This window comes from Heteronotia binoei, chromosome 21 (assembly GCF_032191835.1).
Source record: "Heteronotia binoei isolate CCM8104 ecotype False Entrance Well chromosome 21, APGP_CSIRO_Hbin_v1, whole genome shotgun sequence".
NCBI lineage: Eukaryota > Metazoa > Chordata > Lepidosauria > Squamata > Gekkonidae > Heteronotia > Heteronotia binoei.
The window spans coordinates 174,476,432-174,498,027 of record NC_083243.1 but is presented as its reverse complement, the minus strand read 5'-3'; the positions used below and the strand labels follow the sequence as shown (position 1 = coordinate 174,498,027).

The 21,596-nt window shown below is 45.9% G+C and overlaps 1 protein-coding gene across 3 annotated transcripts in view; it reads left to right on the top strand.

Annotated features, from left to right (window-relative positions):
- The window catches only part of SPEG (striated muscle enriched protein kinase), a 171,270-nt gene that overhangs the window by 77,573 nt on the left and 72,101 nt on the right, over nucleotides 1–21,596 (top strand). For all 3 annotated transcript variants that reach the window (XM_060261605.1, XM_060261609.1, XM_060261606.1), the window contains 6 exons: nucleotides 3,819–3,962; nucleotides 7,696–7,878; nucleotides 12,744–12,952; nucleotides 13,545–13,633; nucleotides 14,322–14,497; nucleotides 21,324–21,584. In XM_060261605.1, the coding sequence (XP_060117588.1) occupies nucleotides 3,819–3,962; nucleotides 7,696–7,878; nucleotides 12,744–12,952; nucleotides 13,545–13,633; nucleotides 14,322–14,497; nucleotides 21,324–21,584 (1,062 nt within the window). The remainder of the gene's footprint in view (nucleotides 1–3,818; nucleotides 3,963–7,695; nucleotides 7,879–12,743; nucleotides 12,953–13,544; nucleotides 13,634–14,321; nucleotides 14,498–21,323; nucleotides 21,585–21,596) is intronic.

The following is a 21,596-nucleotide window of genomic DNA, read 5'->3' as shown; positions in this document are numbered from 1 at the left end:
CCACAATGAGTGGAACAGGGATGGTGGTTGGATGGGGTTGGAAAAGCAGCTCAAAAACGATACGGAAACCAAAGTCTGAATTGGAATAAGGGATTCGGTCTGAGGTAAGAGAGTTGCAACAAAGCCAGTACTCCTCCACCGTGATCTTTGTCTATGCATTCACACTACTTCTGATTTTTCTTTACTTGCCATTGGCACCTCTGTTCTGGAAGGATAAATGGAGTGTTGCAAGCAGGCAGTGTGGCCATAGCCTCCCTCCCTGAGCAAGGATAAAAAGGCTTATGCCATACAGGCTTCCCTTGATGCTGACCAGCCCTGGCAAGCCTACTTCTGTATGCTCTAGCAGAGGTTACTGGATCAGGATTGCAAAAATTAGGACACTTTAGAACTCTTAACACATCCGTAAGTCATATGCAGTGTTCTAGATAATAGGCCCTCTGACACACCTATCCCCTCTCCTGTGCTCTCCTGCTGCATCTACTAAAGCAAGCATTAAGGTCTGTGTATACAAAGGGAATGTGTGTATTATTCCAGAATGAACTTGGCCAACTCATTCATCAGTCAACTTCTATCTTGTGATAACTACTCCTGACCCCCTCCATGAAATCTGTCCTATGAATCATGCTGAAGCCAATTTAAGATGTACAGAAAATTTGGATGTCAGAATATGAGTATCTTTTTATTATTGTTGTTCAACTGTTTGCTGATTTCCAAGGATATAGATAGACTTTTCTTAGAAATCTACTCTATGGTTTTCAAACGTTCACCAAAGTTTCTTCAACTGTCAATTGGGGCACTTCAAACATGACAAATCTTTCCTTAGAAAATATTTTAATGTAAAAATCAGCATGAAACTCATGTAAAGATTGTTACATATAGTGATCACACATGTGTGTGTTTCACAAGGTGTGTATGCACTGGGAAGTCACAACCAATTGCAGCTTTTTAGTCCATAAACGATGTACACATTGGCTTCATATAAATTTCACACCAACCTGCATTGAGTAAGTAAATTATTCTTGTGGTTTTTTCCTATGATGATAGAGAGTATCTCTGGGGTGCCGGAATCCTTTGAAGTTGCTGAGATTCATATGTTTTCTCATTAATGTACAAAGGCACAACATAATACAGTTCCTTTAATCTTCCATTCACATAGTTTTTTTTTATTCATGCACATACATGCTTTCTTTCACCCCACATACTATCAGGGTTTGCTAAATTTCAGTAGCGTTTTGGCCAGTCAAAGACATTTTGGCTACGTTTCAGATATAAAAGTAAATACATTTATTTTTCATCCTTGCCAAAAAGGAAACAAAAAGGTGATTTATTAACACTTAATCACGAAGTAGTCACAGGAAGTGCTTGACAGAAGTGGATGTGAAATCTTCACAGAGCCCCTGCAGCCAGCAAACATGGTAGCCCGGTCCGGGAAACTGAATGAAGAGAGACCCACACAGACTTGTTATTACTGGAAGACAGAGAAATATCAGGGATTCTGCTATAGGAATTCATATCTTTAACAGCAGGAGTCTATATTAGGGAGGAAAGTGTTCACACATCAAATATGTGACTCAGGAGATCTGTATTCAGCATCTCCAAAAGCAGTAGGGAAAGGGGGGGGGGGCAGATTGTGTCAGGGTACAGTATAGGGGCTACTTCTCTACCCATGTAATTTTCCACAGGGAGAAAATTACAGGAGATAAGACAGGTACCTGTGTGTCTTAACTCTACAAACAGCAGGTTGGGCGATAGGGAATTTGCATCAGGAAAACTGTACAGAGGAAAATATTAACTCTCCTTCCCCAGCACTCCCTCCATTTTGAGCCTTCCTGTGGGTGCTATTAGTATTTATAAAAGCCATGGGAGATCTGTGATTGATTCTCCCAGCATCATGCTGAGTGGCACCTTCACATATATAGACCAGACTCCAAATAGCTGGAAAACGCAAGACATGATGTGACGTGTTCAGCAATTAATTGGTTCACAGTTGGCTCACAGGGAACAATAATCTCAAATGGCTTGTGTTTTACAAAAGTAATTTGTGTGCACAAGTATCTGATGAGTCAAGAGCAATGAGCTCTGCTCTTTGGATCAATGCAGATTATTTTTCCAGTTACTTAGAACATTCTTGAAGAATTCTAACAATAACATTGTAAAGTAGGTTAGCATGATTATCTCCATTTTGCAAATGGGGCCTGAAGCTGACAGACAGATGGATCTGCAGTGCATAGCAGCAGTTTTCCTGATATATATTCCAGGTAGCTGCTGTAACAGAAAAACATTACCATCTCTGCTGTAGTTGTCAGAAAGGCCATTTTGTGAGGGGCCAGTAGGCCAGAAACCCACATTTCTTTCACTACAAGCATACTGGATAAGCCCCACAGCTTTGACACCTGAAAATAGCTGCCATTGATTACCAACAGAGAGGGGACAATAAAGAGACATATTGATCATTAATGCCCCCCCGTTTCCCAAATTTCTGACAACTCCCTTGCACATTAAGTAATTGGTACAATACCTACCTGATCAGAGAGCTAGTTTCATTTGCTAGGGATTTTTTTTTTAAAAGAATGTTTGCAGATAACCCCTCCATACTTCCTGGTTGGTCAATATCACCCCCCTCCTTTCCACTGAACCCCTAAAATAATGGCTGTAGAGAAGGGGCCTTTCTCAGTCTCTTCAAAACCTATTGAAGCCTGCAGCACCTGTCAAGGGAAGAGTAGAGAACTGGAAGAGCTATATGTTTGGGGGTTAACTGAAAACTGTATGTTTATTTTCATTTTTAGAAACCTGTAATGCCCTTCAGTTTCCCTTGTCCCTATATCTCTGTTTCTGATTAGAATAAACTTTTTAAAAATTAGGAATCATAAACACTGAGAGACATTCTCTTGGCTAACTTTCCACATGGTTGAGCATCCTGGCCCGTTGCCACTCAAACGGCTGCCTTGCCATGCAGAGGCAATGAATGCGTTTTGGGGCCTTCCACCAGCTAATGGCAAGTTTTTCAGCTGTGTGAAGCCACTTTTTACCTCAGTGGGATAAACACATGTATATCTGTATTTGTAAGGTCCCTGAGTAGGGCAAATAGCAGCTCCCTAGGCTGTTTTAGATCTGGAAAAAGGAATGTAGGAATGATGTAAACATCCCCTGCTTATGCAGCATTCCCAATCCTTATGTCTGATAATTCAGTTTTTCTTTTCTTTTTTTTTAAAGCACTGAGAGCTCTGGACACTAAAATACCAGCATTTTATATAGTCTGGCCTTTGGGAATCAGATGAGTAAACTGGATTAGCAATCTGTTGTACTTTACACTGGAAAAGCTAGAGGGAGTTGCAGAAAGATAGGGCGTTTTCGCACTGACCTTAATCGGCAGCGACATCCCTCTCCACCACGCAGCGTCTGCGCGGATTCCGCACTAATTGCTCTGCAGAACTCGGAAGAGCTGCAAAGTCCCGCAGCTTTTGCGTTGCAAATGTAAACTGGCCAAAAACCAGTTTACATTTGCGACGCAAAAGCCGCGGGACTTTGCGGCTCTTCTGAGTTCTGCGGAGCAATTAGTGCGAAATCCGCGCAGACGCTGCGCGGTGAAGAGGGACGTCGTTCCCGATTAAGGTCCGTGCGAAAACGCTCATAGAGATGCCGTTGAACAGGTTGTGACCCTCTGCAAATGAAAGAACCTTCTGGAGCAACCCTCCTGACAATAGGAATCCCAATTCCTCACCAGTCTCACTATGAAAATTAAGAGGCATTAAGTTTTAAACTACTGTCTTCCCGATGTGGCTTTAGGCCCCTGGCAGCTGTTCTTTATTCCTCTGCAGAATCTTCTGACGATTCCTACATCTCAGCGGGTGAGGATCCACTGGAAGCACCTGTCTTTGAGATTCCAATCCAGGATGTCATGGTCACAGCTGGAACTGAAGTGCTGCTCAGATGTATCATCACAGGCAACCCTTCCCCAGAAGGCGAGTGCACAGTATACCAGATAGAGAGCACATGATGAGTAGGAAATATGCGCAGGGAAACACATGGGGTCCCAGTCTTTGTGTCCTTAACATTATTTATTTAAAACATTTACATTCCAGTTTTATACCAGTGTTGGCTACCAGAGCAGCTTGCAACTAACTATTACAAATATTATCCATTACAGTGAGCAACAGCAACGAAATTGAAACAGCTCATAAAGCATAAGGGTAGGGGCGTGGCTCAGCGATAGCGTGTCTCCTTTATAAGCAGATGGTCCCTGGTCCAGTTCTCGGAACCTCCAGTAAAAAGCATCAGATAGTAGGTGATGTGAATGACCTCAGCCTAAAACCCTGGAGAATATCTGCCAACAGACATACTGACTTTGGTGGATTCAAAAGAAAGCTTCAAATGTTCAAAAAAGCATTAAAAATTCGTAGCCGGGCAAGTAATAAAAGATGTGATAGGCAGCTGATGGATGTGTCTAAGAAGGTATTCCATAATCTGGGTGTCACCATGGAAAAGGCCCCATTCACAGTAGCCATTAATCTTGCCTCTGAAGTTGGGGCAATCTGAAGGAGTTGAACAAAAGTTTATAGTGAAGCAGGAGATCCTTAGGAGATTCTCAATGACCTGGTGGAGTCTTGGCAGGGTCGGCTTTCCTGAGCCATCGATGAATCGCTCCTCAGCACCCTCTGCGCCCTCGTGTTAAGCTGGCTCCATGGTATACCCCGGAATTACAGCAGCTGAAACGAGGGCTCAGACGGTTAGAGAGGCAATGGCGGCGGGCTCGAAACGAAGCGACTAGAACATCTTATAGAGAGTTTATGAGGTTCTATGAGATGGCAGTCAAAGCCACAAAGAAGACCTACTTTGCGGCCAAGATTGCGTCTGCAAGTTCGCACCCGGCACAGTTGTTTAGGACAATTCAGAATCTTACAACACTGCCACAGGGCAGACCAAATGCTAGGGAATTGGAGATTGGCTGTGAGGCTTTTGCGGAATTTTTTGCAGATAAGATCTCGTCGCTCCGCCATGACCTCCCCACCACATTGGAAACAGTACGTGAACTCGAGGCCCCGTCCCTGTCTTCTGGACCAATTCTGGATTGCTTCGACACGCTCAGCCTGAAGGAAGTTGACAGAATCCTCTCCACTGTACGCCCAACAACTTGTGATCTGGACCCTTGCTCCTCCTGGCTAATTAAATCTTGCCAGAGGGAGCTTTGATGTCCTATACAGGACATCATAAATAGATCCCTCTCGGAAGGGCTTTTTCCAACACCTCTTAAAGAGGTTGTGGTCTGCCCTCTCCTGAAAAAAGCTACATCAGATCCGGCCAAATTGGCACATTATCAGCAGCCAGTCTCAAATTTACCCTTTTTGGGTAAAATTATTGAGAGGGCAGTAGCGTTACAGTTACAGAGTTTTCTGGATGACGCTTCCATTTTAGATCCCCACCAGTCCGGCTTTCACCCAGGCCATGGGATGGAGACAGTGCTGGTCGCCCTAGTGGATGACTTCCGGCGACATCTGGATCGAGGCGGCTCGGTGGTACTGATGTTGTTAGACCTATCGGCTGCGTTCGATACGGTTGACCATCAGTTGCTGACCTGCCGCCTCGCCGACGCGGGGATACAGGGGTTGGCCTTGCAATGGCTTTCCTTGATGGTCGGGGACAAAGGGTGGTGATTGGGGGTGAACTGCCCCAGAGGCACCCGCTTAATTGTTGAGTGCCACAGGGATGGGTTCTCTCCCCGATGTTATTCAACATCTACATGCGCCCCCTTGCCCAGATTGTCCGGAGGTATGGGTTAGGCTGTCACCAATATGCTGATGACACCCAACTCTATCTACTGATGGAAGGACGGCCTGACTGTGTCCCAAAAAACCTAGACCTGGCATTGCAAGCTGTGGCAGGTTAGCTCAGGCTGAGTAGGTTGAAGTTGAACCCAGTGAAGACAGGTCCTTTGCCTGAGTTGCAGCATCTGGATAGGGGAATCCCCCTACCAGCATTTGACGGTGCGCCATTGCAAATGGCGCGCAAGGTCAAGAGCTTGGGGGTGCTGCTGGACCCTGCCTTGACAATGGAGGCCCAGATTTTTTCCATCTTAGGCGGGTGAAGCAGTTGGTCCCTTTCCTGGAGCGCGGCGACCTAGCAACAGTGATCCATGCAATGGTCACTTCGAGGTTGGACTACTGTAATGCCCTCTACATGGGGCTGCCCCTGTGCCGAACCTGGAAACTGCAGCTAGTGCAGAATGCAGCAGCCAGGCTGTTATTGGGGCTCCCTAGATGGGAGCACATACAGCCAGGGCTGCGGGAATTGCACTGGTTGCCAATAGTCTACCGGATTTGGTACAAGGTGCCGGTTATTACCTTTAAAGCCCTATATGGCCAAGGACCTGCCTACTTTAGGGACTGTCTCTACCCGTATATTCCCCAGAGGATTCTGCGATCTGGTTCTCAAAATTTATTGATAATCCCTGGGCCGAAGGAGGCCAAACTAAAAGTTACTAGAGAAAGGGCCTTCTCAATCTCAGCCCCACACTGGTGGAAACAATTGCCAGAAGAAGTGCGGGCCTTGCGGAACCTTGCTCAGTTCTGCAGGGCCTGCAAGACTGCTCTTTTTCAGCTGGCCCTTACTTGATCCTACAGCATACTGGTGAATGAATACCGTCGGCACGGAAAAACTGTACGATACATAACACCAAGTTTTTTTAATTAATTTAATTTTAGAATGTTTTTTAACTATAATGATGATTAATTTTATAAATGGTTAAGTTATAATATGTATGTTTTAATTGTTAAAATGCCTGTGTTGTGAGCCACCCTGAACCTGCTTCGGCGGGGAGGGCGGGATACAAATTAAATATTATTATTATTATTCTGGTCCAGGTTGCTCAGGACTTTAACAAGAGTATTCGCATTGTCTCTGATTGCAGAGCAGACGTTTTAGCAGTGGTGATATGTGAATGGCTGTACCGCTTTCTGACTGCTGATTTCTGAACCAGTAGAAATTTCGAAACATTCTTTCTAGGTAGCTCCAGATACCGTGCACTGAAGTAATCTTACTCGGACATTACCAAAACAAACAAGATCAAAGATGCCTCCATTATTGTGGATCAAGGGGATATTTTCTTCCATAATGAGAATCTATCAACTCCGTCAACATTTCGGGTTCTTTAATGTGTGACTGTGTTGCACTGCCCATTTTGAATCTACAAAAAGTATTGCTTTTGAATTTGGCCTGTGGTCCTAGTGGCAACCCTACAAAAATTCCTGGGGAGGCAGGAAGGAATCAGGAAATATCTACAATTTCTGCAGTGCCATCCACCATAGCCACCAGTGATGCTCAGTGATGGGTAAATGGTTGTAGGGAGCACACCTGCAAATCAAGTCTCCCCAAAATGGCCTGGCTACACTTGCATGTGGGGTTGTTGGCAAAGCAAGTGCAAAGGTCTTTCCTCCCTTTCTTTGCATTAGGATTGGGAAAGGACTTAGAGAAAAGGTATACTTGGACATAGATACAATGACATAGATACTTGCAGGCTGCCCATTTCAGGAGATTTGGAAAAGGCAGCATTTCTGTGACCCCACTGAGGCAATGACACTACTCCAGCTCTCAATGGAAGCAGTGGGAGCGTATTCCTTGCGTGCTTGCGATTGCCTGTGTGTTCAGGTTAGTGAGATGTCCCCACCTGGTCTAATGACTTATTCGTTCCCTTCTCCACAGTATCATGGCGGAAAGATGGGATCCCCCTTCGGAGCAGCGCTGCTTGCCCTTTCAAAGCAGAGGGTGAGCGTCACACCCTGCTGGTCAGGAGTGCCCGTGTGGCGGACACTGGCCTCTACACTGTTTGTGCCACCAATGAAGTGGGTGAGGCCTGCTGTAGTGCCATCTTGACTGTGCGACCAGGTGAGTGCAGGCTGAGCAAAGCTGAGGAAATACCAACCTGCCAGGCTGTAGGAGGAATCCTGCCCAGGCCAGCTAGAGGTCCCAAGGTGGTTTTGCAAGGCCAGAGCCCAGCAGTTTCTGGCCTACGCGTGATGTGTTCCCTGCCAGCCTTGCTTCTAATACTGCAGAAAGAAAGGCGGCTGCCTTTACCGTACAAGGCTTGGTTTAGGCTAGCTCGCCTGACAAACAGCCAGCAGGCTTGACTGAGGCGGAGGGGGCCTGGTTTGTGGGGCTCCCAGCACCACCAGCCCTGCGAGTTGGGGGAGGGCGCTGCCCCAAAAGTACCTTCCTTCCTTAGCGTTTCAGTGCACCTCTCCCATCCGTCGATGAGACCAGTGGCAGAGAAATCCCCCTTTGCAATTGTTTCTGGGCGCGCGGCGGTAAATTCTCCAAAAGGATGCAAACGAGATCACGAATGGGTTGATGTGAAATGTGAGCCCCGGAGGGGCTGGGCTGCTCGCCCGCCTCGAGCGGCGACGCCTCCCTCTGCTGCCGCGGCCGGACGGATAGGGGGCTCCAGGCGGGCTGTGCTGACTTCCTGCTCTGTGCCCGGGCTCGGGCGGCTCTCCCTTTCATCTCGGTAGCGGGAGCTGCTTGTCCTCTGCTCGTTGGACGCCGCCTCGGAAGAGAATCTGGTATTTCATTTGAAGCGGGCAGAGGGAGAGAATGTACGAGGACGCTCTGGAGGGTTTCTCCAGTCTTCTCGTCGCTGCGCAGATTGCAAGGGTTTTTTGCCTTCTGTTCGCTGCGTTCTTGGGGTCATACCCAAGGAGAGGGGCAGCGAGGGCACGCTCTCTCTCTCTCTGGGCGTGGAGATGGGGAACAGTCTTGCCATCCCACGGGGAAGGGAGGGAGTTATTACTTGTATTGCTTGATCATTTTCATGCCCGCCTGGCTGGCTGTAAAGAGAAGAGGCACCCGGCAGCGGGAGGAACTCTCCTTTCGCTCTAGACTAGGGGCTCTGCTTTTGACAGCCACTGTGAGAGGAGAAACTCCTTGGTGGATATGTTCCTGAAACAATATTTTATTTCTGAAATGGTGGCAATAGCTCTTTAGCCCTGACTCGCCAGGGAAAGGAGTAGCCTCAAAGCCTTCATGGGTTTGCATGATTTCTGAACAAGGATTGAGGTGGGGGGGGGGAGGCCTCCACATTTCCCCATCCAACCTACACAGGGAATGTAATCTAATCCTTGAGTATGATGTGGAAGCCTGAAAAATGAATCTGGGGGGGGGGGGGAGTCATCTACTTCCTGGGCTATGTTTGTGCAAGGGGCTAAGAACCCCTATTTTGAATTGGGTGTTACGCTTGAAGTAGCATTAATATGCCTCCTCTCGGCAAAGGCTGATGTTGATTGACCTCTGCCATTGTGAAGGGTAGCATTGGGTCGTATAGAAAGAAGTAGGTACATTGAAACAAGCTACTCCTGCCTGTCTTTCCCAGGCTGTTCCCAGCATACATGCTTGGCAACTTGTTATTGTCCTAGCTGCTAATGTCACCTTGGCCCCTCTCGGGGAGAGGAAGCCAGGAATGCCACGGCCAGTTTGAAGAGATAGTGGAGGCAGCTACCCTACTCTGCTCTGAATGATTCTAGGACTTGAATCCCTGAATGATTCTAGGACTTGACAGGGGTAGAAACAACGTTGGTTTTGTTGTCATCTGAAACAATACAAAGGCAAGGATGGGATCTGTGTTGCTGCTGATTCCCCATGTTGCCTTTTGGTACATCCGGAAGTTAGACAAAGGATCTTCATTTATTACAGATCAGTTTTCGCAGTTCCAATTCCCAAAGTCCTCACATCATCATAACCAATAAATTATGTAAATTACACTAATTATGCAAATTATGTTATTTGTACAACTGATATTTGGTCAAATCAGTCTTTCGGATATTATTTATTTGGATGGTTTATGTGTTACCTGAAATGGTGACGTTCTCTCATGGTGACTTTTATCATATCAGACTTGCATAAGGAACTATTTAAACTCATTTCCCTGCTTACCTGCATTAAAATTGGCAAAGCTATCGTGTTAAATAGAAACTTTGGAACCCAGTGTTCTGGTAACTCTGGCAATAGTCACATACAGGTAATTTTAGACAAAAACCTTCCTAGAAAAAGCTGAAGTTCACATGTAAGGATTGCTAACCCAGATATGAAGCTAAACATCATGTTTGTAATTGTCACATGGTGTATTGTAATATGACTATACTACTTCAGAAGCGTAATGAGAGAGCTGCGTATTTGAATGGTCTGCTGTTTTTATGGAAAACTCTTCTCCCTGCTTGCGGAAAACTAGCAGTCATTGAGGAAAGAGTATGTTCTTTCTGACATGCCAGTTAACTACATGCAGGGACGGGAGACTTTTTAAGGGGGAGCCTTCAAGTATGTGATCTTCTAACTGCATTCTGAAATGATATAGAATAAAAAGGGCTACACCACATGCTTATTGTGTAGTTCTTTTCTAAATTAGCCTATAGACTCCAATCAGCAAATGTAGCAATGGTCTCACTGATGTAATACTGTTCCAGCATAGCTACAGTGTCCTAATAGTAAAATAAGGTATAGTGGAACACCCAAGAGAAAAAAGAGGGAACAGAAATTAGATGTTGGCTGTAATTAGGGATAGGGAACTTGGAACTGGCTTTCATTGTAAAGTACTGTGGAGAATAAAGCCTGTCAGTCTAACCATTACCCACTAACCATACTACACCCTTAGGTCCAATCATTATGTTACAGGAGCAACATTGCTTCCCTTCCTTGTGGCTGCATCACATGATGTTCCAGTAACATTCAAATGAGGAAGATCATGTGAGAAGGCCTGCCAGTTTTCTTGTGTGCCTCAATAGCAGCATGAAACCAAGTTATGGGGAAAGAGATTCCATAATGTTCCTAACACTTAAAATGCAAACAGCTAGATTCCAGCCCACAGTACCTTAAAAAGTGAACTAGCTCTTAGGACCCTTACCAAATATTCTGCGTGGAAAGGGTATAATCGTTCCCTGCTTCCCTTTTATCTATTTCTTGGCTGAGCAGCCCCTTTTGGTTCTTCTTTGTTTTGGTATCTATTCTACCCAGTTGTTTAAATAGATATAGATATATGCTGACCCAGCCTAGGGAACTGAATGACCAGTTAAAATCCTTTTGTCTTTGTCTGATAATGGCACACAAGAAGCTGATGGTAATTCAAAACTAACAAACTGCTTTATTTAACTTTTGAGAGAAAATAGTCAGGTAGGTATCAGGTTTAGAATGTAAAAGGCGAATAGACAACAGGAATGAGGTAACTATTAATATAAACAATAGTTTGTTGCAATCAAGTAGCAGTTTCGTTATACAGAGAGGTCTTTAAAACTGTGCAGAGTGATCTCTTGGTAGTTTCTGCTTAAATAAACAAGCATAAGCTTCTTTGTCTTTCCTTTTCCTTTTGTGTCCTTAGAAGCTCATTGATTTATGAATCTTGTGCAGTGAAAGACTTTGTTTTGTTTTGTTATTTGCTGATGCAAGGGCTAAAAGGACTAAGACAAATTTTCCAGTTGCTGGAGTGATCTTAGGATCCTTATCACTGAGCAAAAGAGCCAGGGTTTCCGGAGTATGGAGGGACGATCGGTTGAGTAAAGGCTTAATATAGTAATCCCTCATAACTTTAAAAAAACTGCATTCCAGCACAGCATGAAAGGATGTATCAATCTTGTTAAGGCCAAAAAGGCAAATTATATCAGCATAGGGCCTATTCAAAAATCTCCCTTCCAAAACCATTGTAGGTATAATGTTCAGTCTTGAAAACAAAAAAGCTCTGCAATAATGTGGGATGGTAAGATAGTACATATAAGAGGGTAAAGGTTTTGGGTAAGATAGACCAAAAAAAATAAGGGTGAGCATACTCTGTGAGCTTTCAGGTTCAAACTACCATGGTCGATTTTGAGGACTCACTTTTTGATTAGAGAAAATGCTTTGGTTTTGCCCATCTCAAAAATATCATAAATCGACATTCTAACTTTAATCAGTTTCCCATCCAGGGCTTTCATCCAAGTTCCCCTGTGGGTATCCCAATTTAAAGTGGCTAACAAGTCATCTTCAGCAAAGAGCTGTTTTAATCTCAGCTTGAAGGCAAAACGCCATGATCTTGCTTCCAAGGATTATCTTCCAAATTCTACCCATAATATGATGTTTGACACACAACAGGGAATATTCAGTATTTTTCTTAAGAACTGGGCTAGCGGTTGGTCAATATTATCAGAGATAGCTTTAATCCAAATAGCTGAAATATAAAGAACAATGCGAACCACTTTCAAATTAAAGGTTTGACCACTCCAGGAATATACTTACCTTCCTTCTTGTGGAAAAATCTATTTGACTTTTGCACAAGGTTTTGCTTTATTAAGCACTGTTCTAAATTGGAAGGGGTTTTTTTCCCCAAGATAGGTCTGCTAAGAACAGAATCCCCAAAGAGGAGAAGGCCTTACATCCACAGAAGTTCCAATTTTCCTTCTTAACCTCTTGATAGGGATCATCCCCTTCTACAAGGAGCTATTTCCCTCAGGAAAGAGCTAGTCATGTCACCTTCCTAGTTCAGGATCTTCTTTGATCCTCTCACTCAGCTTAACTCCCCTCACTTTTCTCACATCCCTCTCACCAAAATGAGATCGGAAGCCATATTCTGTAATGTATTTCTATGGCTGTCATCATGCAGTCCTTTGAAATGCCTAGGTGGAAACATTCCCAGTTAAGTGGACATTCTCTTGGCATTCTTTCCTCCTTGGGCTAGAGTCCCTGCTGTGTTTTGTGCATGTACAACTCTTTACCGCCCCCTTCTCCTGTCTGCCTAGCTCCCCCAGAGACCCACAGTCGACTGGCACCTCCCCATGAACTCAGCAGTCCCGTCACATCGGACGACGAGTACCTGAGCCCATTAGAGGAGTTCCCTGAAGCTGGCACTCCTCGTCATCACCGTGTCATGAGAGTGCAGCCCCGCTCTGAGATCAGCCCAGCTCCTGCACATGGGGGCATCAACTTCAAGTCTGCACCATCCTTTGAGGTGAGGGAGACAGTTAACTTACGGAGGATAATGTGGGGATGGAACAAAGCTTACTGCTTTGAAATTGCTGGTGCTCCCTTGACTGGAGGGAGGGGCTTGGGGCTTTTGACAGGTGCTACAGAACTCCACTATGCATTTGCTCAGGCACTGAGAGCAAGAAGCAAATTTCAAACCAGAAAGGCTGTGATGGCTCAGCAGTAGAGCATCTACCATTTAGCTGCCTTGGTGTCTCAATGAGAGCAGAAAGGTGGGTTATAAATTTAATAATAAATAAGATCTGCTTTACATGCGGAAGGCCTAGGCTCAGTCCTCAGCACCTCCTATTAAAAGGACCCGGTAGTAGGTGTTGTTAAAGAACTCTTCTTGAGACCCTGGGACTGCTGCCAGTCAAAGCAGACAATACTGTGACCTTGGCAGACAAAATTTGTTGGCTCATTATAAGGCAGCTTCCTGTGCTCACTTTGCTCCGATGAAGGCGTTGCAGTTGTTTGTGCTGCCCCAATGGCTCTGCTCCACCAGCAGCCTGCCCTAATGAAATCCTGGTTTCAGCTGCCTTTATCCATTGGCATGACCCTGATGCTTTCTTCTGCAGGTAGCACTGAGTGATCAGACAGTACTGGAGGGACAAGATGTGGTCTTGCGCATTCAGGTGCGGGGGGAGCCCAAGCCCATTGTGCACTGGTGAGTGGGTTTCTGTGGGTACGCATGACTTTAAGAATAGCCACGTTATCCTGACAGGGTTGAGAGGTGAGGGTCTTTTCCAGGCTTGTAAACAGCCATCATCCCAGTTGGATCTGATGAGTAAAATCAGCATCGAATGATCAGGCAGAGAAGCATCTGCAAACAGGGAAGAGAGTTGTTTCCAGTTTGCTTTCTGGCTTTCAGGCTGCCATCGTTAACTCAGCGTTGGGTAACGTGTCGACCAGGAAGATAGTAAAATGGCTTACTAGTAAAATTGGTGGATTGATTTGCAACATTGACATTTCCCTTCCAGCAGGCAGCCGATCCAGATAGGAAATTATTAGTTGTAGGTATGTGGTGCAGTGGAAAATCTTTGGGCTTTTATCTTCAAATGGGCTGGTTTGAATGGGATAGGGGAGAGTTGCAGTGGGGAAACGTGGGGTCTCTGGTCTTTTGAGCTGGAATACCTTGACTGTATTGAACAAATGGATGCATATGGAGCAGCAACAGAATCTGGGGGTGGCCAAGATGGGGTATGTAGTTTCTTCAGCAGGCTGATAGTAGGAAGGTGAGAAGAGACACCCCCCAGTAGAAGGTGAGAAGAGAAGGGCATAATAAGAAGAAAATCTTGAGTTGAGATGAGGGTGCAAGATCAACAGGCTCTTTGTCCTTCTCTTTTGTCCGCTAGGCTGAAGAACCGACACCTGGTCAAGTATGGACGACGCATTTCTGCTGTGGAGGAGGAGGGTGGCTCTTTTTGTCTCCATATCCGGATGGTGGAGTTCACTGATGCTGGCTACTATGCCTGCAAGGCCATCAATGAATATGGCACTAAACAGTGTGAGGCCAAGCTCGATGTGCAAGGTACTTTTGTTTATGACAGAGCATGGGAGTTAATGCTTGCCTACTGTGGGATGACCTCAGAATATCATGTTTGCATGCTTACTTCTTCCTTTCTCACTTTCTCACCTATTGGTTCCCCATGGGTGCATGCTTCCTTTTTGCCCTCACCTCCCCCTTTTCCAAACTGTTGCTTGCATCTCCATGGGCTTCTTCTCCCTATGTGTATTGTTATCCTGCCTTCTGCCTCTGGAACACATGACAGCACTTTGCCTGGGCAGAACTGTGCCTTTTCTTCATGATCAGCCTTCAGAATTGAACTATCGGACTCAGTTCAGGGCTCCACCTGGATCTCAGGTTCTTGAGGGGTCCAAACAAAGGGACTTCTGTGGGCCACTTTGACTAAGGCTCCATTCAGATGCATAGGTGATGAAGAACATGCTAGAAAGGCTGAGAGTGCTCAGATACATTATATTTCAAATATTCAAAATGCTCTCTTACATTATCTTGGCCATATTTGTATGAGCATTTAAGGGCTCAGACTGAGAGACAGTACCTAATCTAAAGCTTCCTCATGAGTTTGGGGTTGAATGAAATTTGAACCAGGAGTTCTGTGTTTGCAGCTCAGTCTCTGTTTATACCATCTTAGTTGGTATGGGGCCTTCCTGATAGTCTACCTCAGGTAGCAGATCTGGAATATCACTTGAAAGCAGCAATTATTCTATTATTATGCTTTTATTCCCATGGGGCACCATTTTTTGTCACCGTCTCCCTCAAATAATGCTGAGAATAGTTTGGTTGAGGTGCTGAGAATTCTCTTACCGATCCCTAGGTATGTCTTATGGAGTTGTGATTCCAGTGGGAATGAGGAAGCTAGATGGCACACACAGTTTTGTGTCTCTTCTCTTGACAGTGTGCTTGATGAAAAGCAGTTTTGGATGGTGAGATTGGGAGTGACAGAGGAGCAGGGAAGAGAGCCTGCTTAACCCATTCCCTCCGGCTTTTTTCCCCTTTAAAATGGCCTCCATCTTTGGGAGAAAAAGATCTCCCTGCGGGTAGAAAAGTAGCTGTTAGGAGGATGGCAGGCAAACAGCTGGAGGAATACCCCATGCTTGCTCCCATCTGCAACATCTGAGGCAGCTTTCATTTTCTTATAAAAGCCAAGGGTAAGAAATGAATGACTGTGGATACGTTTTAGCCAGTAGACTATGTTTGCTGTCATATATTTGAGTTATAGAAAGCCATGGACTTTTAACAGTTCTCTGTCATGTCTAGGTTAGCACAAAAGCAAGAGCTTTGGTAGGGTTACCAGCTGGAACCCAGAAGGAAATAAGAAGATAGAGACATGGGGAGGTGCCATCATGCCATCAGAATAATGGCAATTTTGGGCAGAATTCCTGCCCCCCACTTGCCTCCCCAAGCACCAGTAGGAACTGGGGGCTGCTACATGTAAGTTTCCTTCTGCAGTGGAGGACCTGGCAGTCCTGGGTTGTAAGATTTGGAGGAAAGATTTGTGTAAAAGAGGGGGATTATGGGGGTTCCATGGGTTCTGATCTCTGCAGAGGTATAACCACGACTCTTTTCCTGGTTATAATTTCCACACTTACTGTAGTGACAGTGTGGTGGTGAATTACACGATGGCGGGATCAGCATTCAGCAGCACCGCCTGCTCCCCTACTGTTATTTTTTAGCCCCCTTGTTTCTGTTTAGTGCTACCCAAGATATCGATCCCAATAACATGCGTCCATATTTCTAGCTCATTCCCAAGAGCTTGATGTCCCAGAGTGTCTCCCCACACCTTTTGCTAAGCACCATTACCATCATCAGGCAAGAGAGCAACAACATGTGCTCTTTACTGGGGGGGGGGCACTGCCACTGATCTGTGTCCCTGGCAGCATCTAGTAAAAGGTATCATGTTGCACACTGTTTTTTCTAATGGTTACTGGGGAGGCCTGGGTGGGTGACAACTGTATAATCCCATAATGTGTAGCTAGGGCCTGTGAATGAGAGCTGAGTGGGAGAAGCCAGATGTGTATACAGCCTAACATTGATGACTGAAAGTACATGGCAACGGCTCACTTCAGGTCCGGATGCACATTTGGTTCTTTCTCTGCACGTCACCATTTAGTTACAAGCCCTTTTTGTCTCACCAGGCGCACTTGTCACCTCCTTGTGCTGACTGGCAGGCCCTGTGATTAGTACGTTGGCAGGAATGTCCCCTCTAAACTGCAGTCTTGTGAGCAAAAATTCTACTTTGTGAGCTACTGCCATTAAAGTTGTGAGCTGCTGCGTAAATGAGTGTGCTCTGGGGTCATCCTTCTTGAGCTAAGACAAAAATGTGTGAGCTAAAGGCTAAAGTTCTGTGAGCTAGCTCACACTAACGCAACTTAGAGGGAAGCAGTCGACAAGTGCACCTTTAAGGCCAACTAAGTTTTTTCCCCCCAAGAATTTTATAATTTTATTGAACAAGAAAAATAAACAAATGGACATATCAGAAATTCATACATACCAGCAAAAGGGGGGAAGGGGGAAAAATACAACACAACATAGCATAACAATAGAAAACACAAAAACTACAACAACAAATTCCATTCACACTAAGGAATGGAGAGGATCTGGTAAAATTCTATTACTCCATATCAAATCCTTTACTTTTCACCCAGTTATAAACAGGATCCCATTCCTCCTGACATTTTTGCACATTACCATCTCTTAGTCTTGCGGACATTAAATCTGATTCAGCAGCTTCTAACAATTTGGCAACAAATTCCTCTCTATTGGGAATTTTGTTAATCTTCCAATACTTGGCATACAATATTCTGGCTACTGTGACTATATATAACAGTAATTTCAGTTTTGTCTTAGAGATGCTTTGTCTACAAATATTTAAGAGGTATAATTCAGGTACATGACAAATTTTTATTTTCAAGATTTTTTGTGACCATATATTAACTTGGGCCCAAGGCCAACTAAGTTTTATTCAGAATGTAAGCTTTCGTATGCTCTTAAGCAGACTTCATCTGAAGAGCATGTTTAGAGGGAACATTCCTGCCAACTTTCCAGCTGCCTACTGGAATCTATCAACTTGGAGGGAACACTGAAAACCCAGTGAAAGTATCCTTGACAGCCACTCCTAAACTGTGGGTTATAGGCTGCCTGTCTACTTTTAAAAACTTTTGAAGGGTTTTTTTTTTTAACTCACCTGTTCTGGAAGACCTCTGGATAGAATTTCTTTAGTCCATGGGTATTATTGTGTCTTTTAGTTCTGTGCTGTCGACATTTTTATGTAATGTATTTTCTATGTATCGAAGCCCCATTTTGTATGTTTTATGGACAGGAAAGTGGGATATAACATATCTTAAATAAAGAATACTGTTTCACTGAGGAGGAAAGAGAGATAATCATAGCTGTCTTTCAGGAGCTTAAATGGGAAGGTACTTTCACTGACCCCTACGTCCACTGGAACTGCAAAGTGCACCTCATGCTTATTTAAGGCCAAGCCTAATGGTACACTGGGAGGTCCATATCAGCCCTCCCACCCCCACACACTTGATATGCTGGGAGCTATCGTGTGGAGATGGAAGGGCTGACATGGGTCAGGACGATGGCGTGAAGGGTATTAAGCCTTTCCTTGGCAACATTTTGCTGATCTAAAATGGCTCTAGAAGTCAGTATTTGCCCCATTAAGAAAATGCATGACTATTGATACAGTGGAACAAATAGCAGCTCGCTGAGGTAATTTAACACCGAGTAAACTATGGCCGTTTTCCCACTGACCTTACTCCGGAGCGACGTCCCTCTTCACCGCGCAGCGTCTGCGCGGATTTCCCACCAACTGCTGCGCACAACCAGGAAGAGCCGCGGCTTTTGCGTCGCAGAGGTAAACTGGTTTTTAGCGGTTTACATCTGCGACGCAAAAGCCGCGGCACTTCCTGGTTGTGCGCAGCAGTTGGTGGGAAATCCGCGCAGACGCTGCGCGGTGAAGAGGGACGTCGCTCCGGAGTAATATCAGTGGGAAAACGGCCTATGTAAGAGGGCTTAACCTCCCTGTCCTCCTTTGTGCCATGATCCTGATCTGAATTAAACTCCTGTGTGCCTGATCATTCTGTTTGAAAAATGCTGGGACCTTCAGACACAGAACTCTACAGTATCATCTGGCTGGGCCTTTAGATTCAGAGAGGAGCCTGACAAATCCTGTGATGGGCTCTGTCTGGGTTTGGTGTGGAGCTGGTTGGCCTTGGAGCAAGGGGACACTCTCAGGCAAAGTGTGTGTGTTTGTGTGTGGGTGTGGGCGTGCTAGGCCATAGTTATCCCAATGTGTTTGTTGATGCGTACCCCTTTTGTGTAGACTGGGCATGTGTGCATTTGTCTGTGCTTTGCTTCTATGTCCACCATGCTACACTAACCCTTTGCTTGCTGACTGTGTTTTTGTCTGTACAGGGAGAGTGAGCTAAGGTGCTGCTGGCCTCAAGGCCACTCTAGCCAGGCAACTTGGGCAATTGCCTCTGCTTCCTGCGCGACTGAAACAACCAGGCTGGCAAGGCTTGGCTCCTGCCCCCCACCCACTGGACGGCCAGTACCGAGACTCAGCTGGACCCACAGGGCCTGATTGCAGCTGGGGCGGGAGGGGATGCTGTGGGCGGGGAAAGAGCTCTGGCCTCCCTCTAGCTGTGCGAGGCGAACCCATTTGTGGCACCTCCTTAAAGCTTGGGTAGGCAGCCTCTATTGAAATGGGTCTCCATGGGGGGCTGCTATAGGGCATATCATTGCTGTATGGTGCACCATGCCTTTGTTAGCAGGCATTACACCTCCAGGTGCCCACAGTGTGCCATCCCTGTGCCAGTATCCATTTCTGTCTGGCCTGAACTGTTGCCAATGTGTGGTGCTCTCTGTTTTCTCCATGTGTCCATGTCTCCCTGCCCCTGTTACGCACTCCCGTTTCCGGGGGCCTAGGGCAGAGCACTAACTCAGCCACCCCCTTGCCAGCCTCTCTATAGGCTCATACTCACTGTGGCCCCACATGCAAATGAGGTAGCTTTAGAAGCGACAGGTTAGGTCAAACCATGCTGTCCCTTGTGTCCAAGAAGGCCTCTGTGAGCAGAAGACCACGTAGTTCAGCATCCTGCGAGAAGACTCTGGACAACACAACTGATTGGGAAGGGACCTTTGCCCCAGTGTTGGATGGGATAGAAGGTGGCTCAGGGAAATGCAGAGAGCCCACTAAACTTAGGCCTCCTGGACTGTGCAGCATTTCTGATGGAAGAGGCCAGGAACGCAGCCTTCTGCCACCATTGTGCCCCCCTGGAAGGGTCTTGTAGGAGCCGGGCAACAGCAAACCCCTATTTTGTAGATGAAATAAAGTCTGTTTGTTTGGTAAAAGTGCTGTGTGGTTTGTTCCTAGCACAGAACCCTGTCTCCCCCTTTCCCATGGCCCCTTTCTCACCCCCATATCCTGCTCTTGTGTTCCTTGCCACCCATCATTTTCATTCAAGTTTAGTTTGCTTCTGAATATGGCTGCCTTCCTTTCCCACATCATTCGTTTCCTGTGGCAGTGGTTACTGAGTGGTTACTATTTCACTTGTAGCTCATTTCAGCAGCTGTTCTTTCCATCCCCTGTTCTTGCAGGATGGGAGAAGCAACTTGAATTTTTTTTTTTTTGAGATCTGAAGAGAAGAGTACACATAGAAGGATTAGCCATGATTTGCCCTAATTTGCTACGTTTGAAACGTGTGGAGCTTACTTGCTATTTTCTTCTTGGGTGGAGGAAATATGTTGATGGAAAATTAAGATATCCCCACTGTGAAGGCATTGCACCTATCTCCCCCTGCCAGCTAATAGCAATAGAGGAAGAGGGATTTCTGTCAGAGAAATTGGGGGGGATATACTAAAGATCTCCCCCAGGGCTGTTGTTTTGATACAAGACAACCTCATTTAGTCTTTTTAAAAAGTACTAGGAGAGTCAATTATGGATCTCCTGTGTAATGTGTTATTTATCAAAGATTTCAGGTTTTCACGGCTGGTAACATCATTAGGGTTTGTAGAATCTTTCGGGATCAAGTGCCGTGTTCTACTGGAGAAAGTTTTCCTTCCAGACGTTTCGTTCTCAGCTGCGGAGAACATCCTCAGTGGCGTTGCAGCCGGAGCAGGCCTGGCCCCACTCCAGCAGCCCTGGCCCCACTCAATGCACAGCAGCCAAGAAGGTCTGAGCGCCGGCTCCGGCTGCAACGCCACTGAGGATGTTCTCCGCAGCTGAGAACGAAACGTCTGGAAGGAAAACTTTATCCAGTAGAACATGGCACTTGATCCCGAAAGATTCTACAAACCCTAATGTATTATTTGTTTTATGGTCTTGCATCCCAGTGCTGATTCTAGAGCTAAAGGATGAATTGTTCAGCTCTTTTTTGCCCTGTTCAGCTTACTATATTTGGAATGTAGGGGAAACAGGAACTGCAAGTTACATCTGCTTCCTATCCCCTGCCTTTTAGAGCATCCAAGGTCTGTTCTGGTGGATGTGACATCGGTTTTGCCAGTGAGGTACACATCATCTCTTGCTGGAAGTTAGTTAGCTGAGCCTCCAGCCTACCCAGGGAGAGTTCTAAGGACCTATGTTTCCACATCCACCGCAGAATAGACCTTATTGAAATCTAATGTCCCCTCTGTTCATTCTTGCTGTCATCAGCCATCATCGAAATAACGATCAGCATGGCGACCTGATTTAGCCACCAGTGCGCTCTGCATGTGTTCTCCACCTGCACCCTACATCCTGTCCTTGTTTTGTTCCATTGCTCAGAGATGCATCTTTCTCTCTCTCTCTTCTTCCGTTTCCTCCTCCCTTCCTCCTCATCCCCAGTGCACCCCGAGACCCAGTCCCTGGCCGTGCTGGCACCCCTGCAGGACGTGGTGGTGGGGGCTGGGGATGCTGCTATCTTCGAGTGCCTGGTGTCTGGCCCACCGGATGTGGACGTGGACTGGCTGTGGCGGGGGCGCCTGCTCCAGCCTGCCTTGCTCCAGTGCAAGATGCATTTCGACGGGCGCAAATGCAAGTTGCTGCTTACCTTTGTGCATGAGGATGACAGTGGTGTCTACACATGCAAGCTAAGCACAGCCAAAGGTAAGGGAGGAG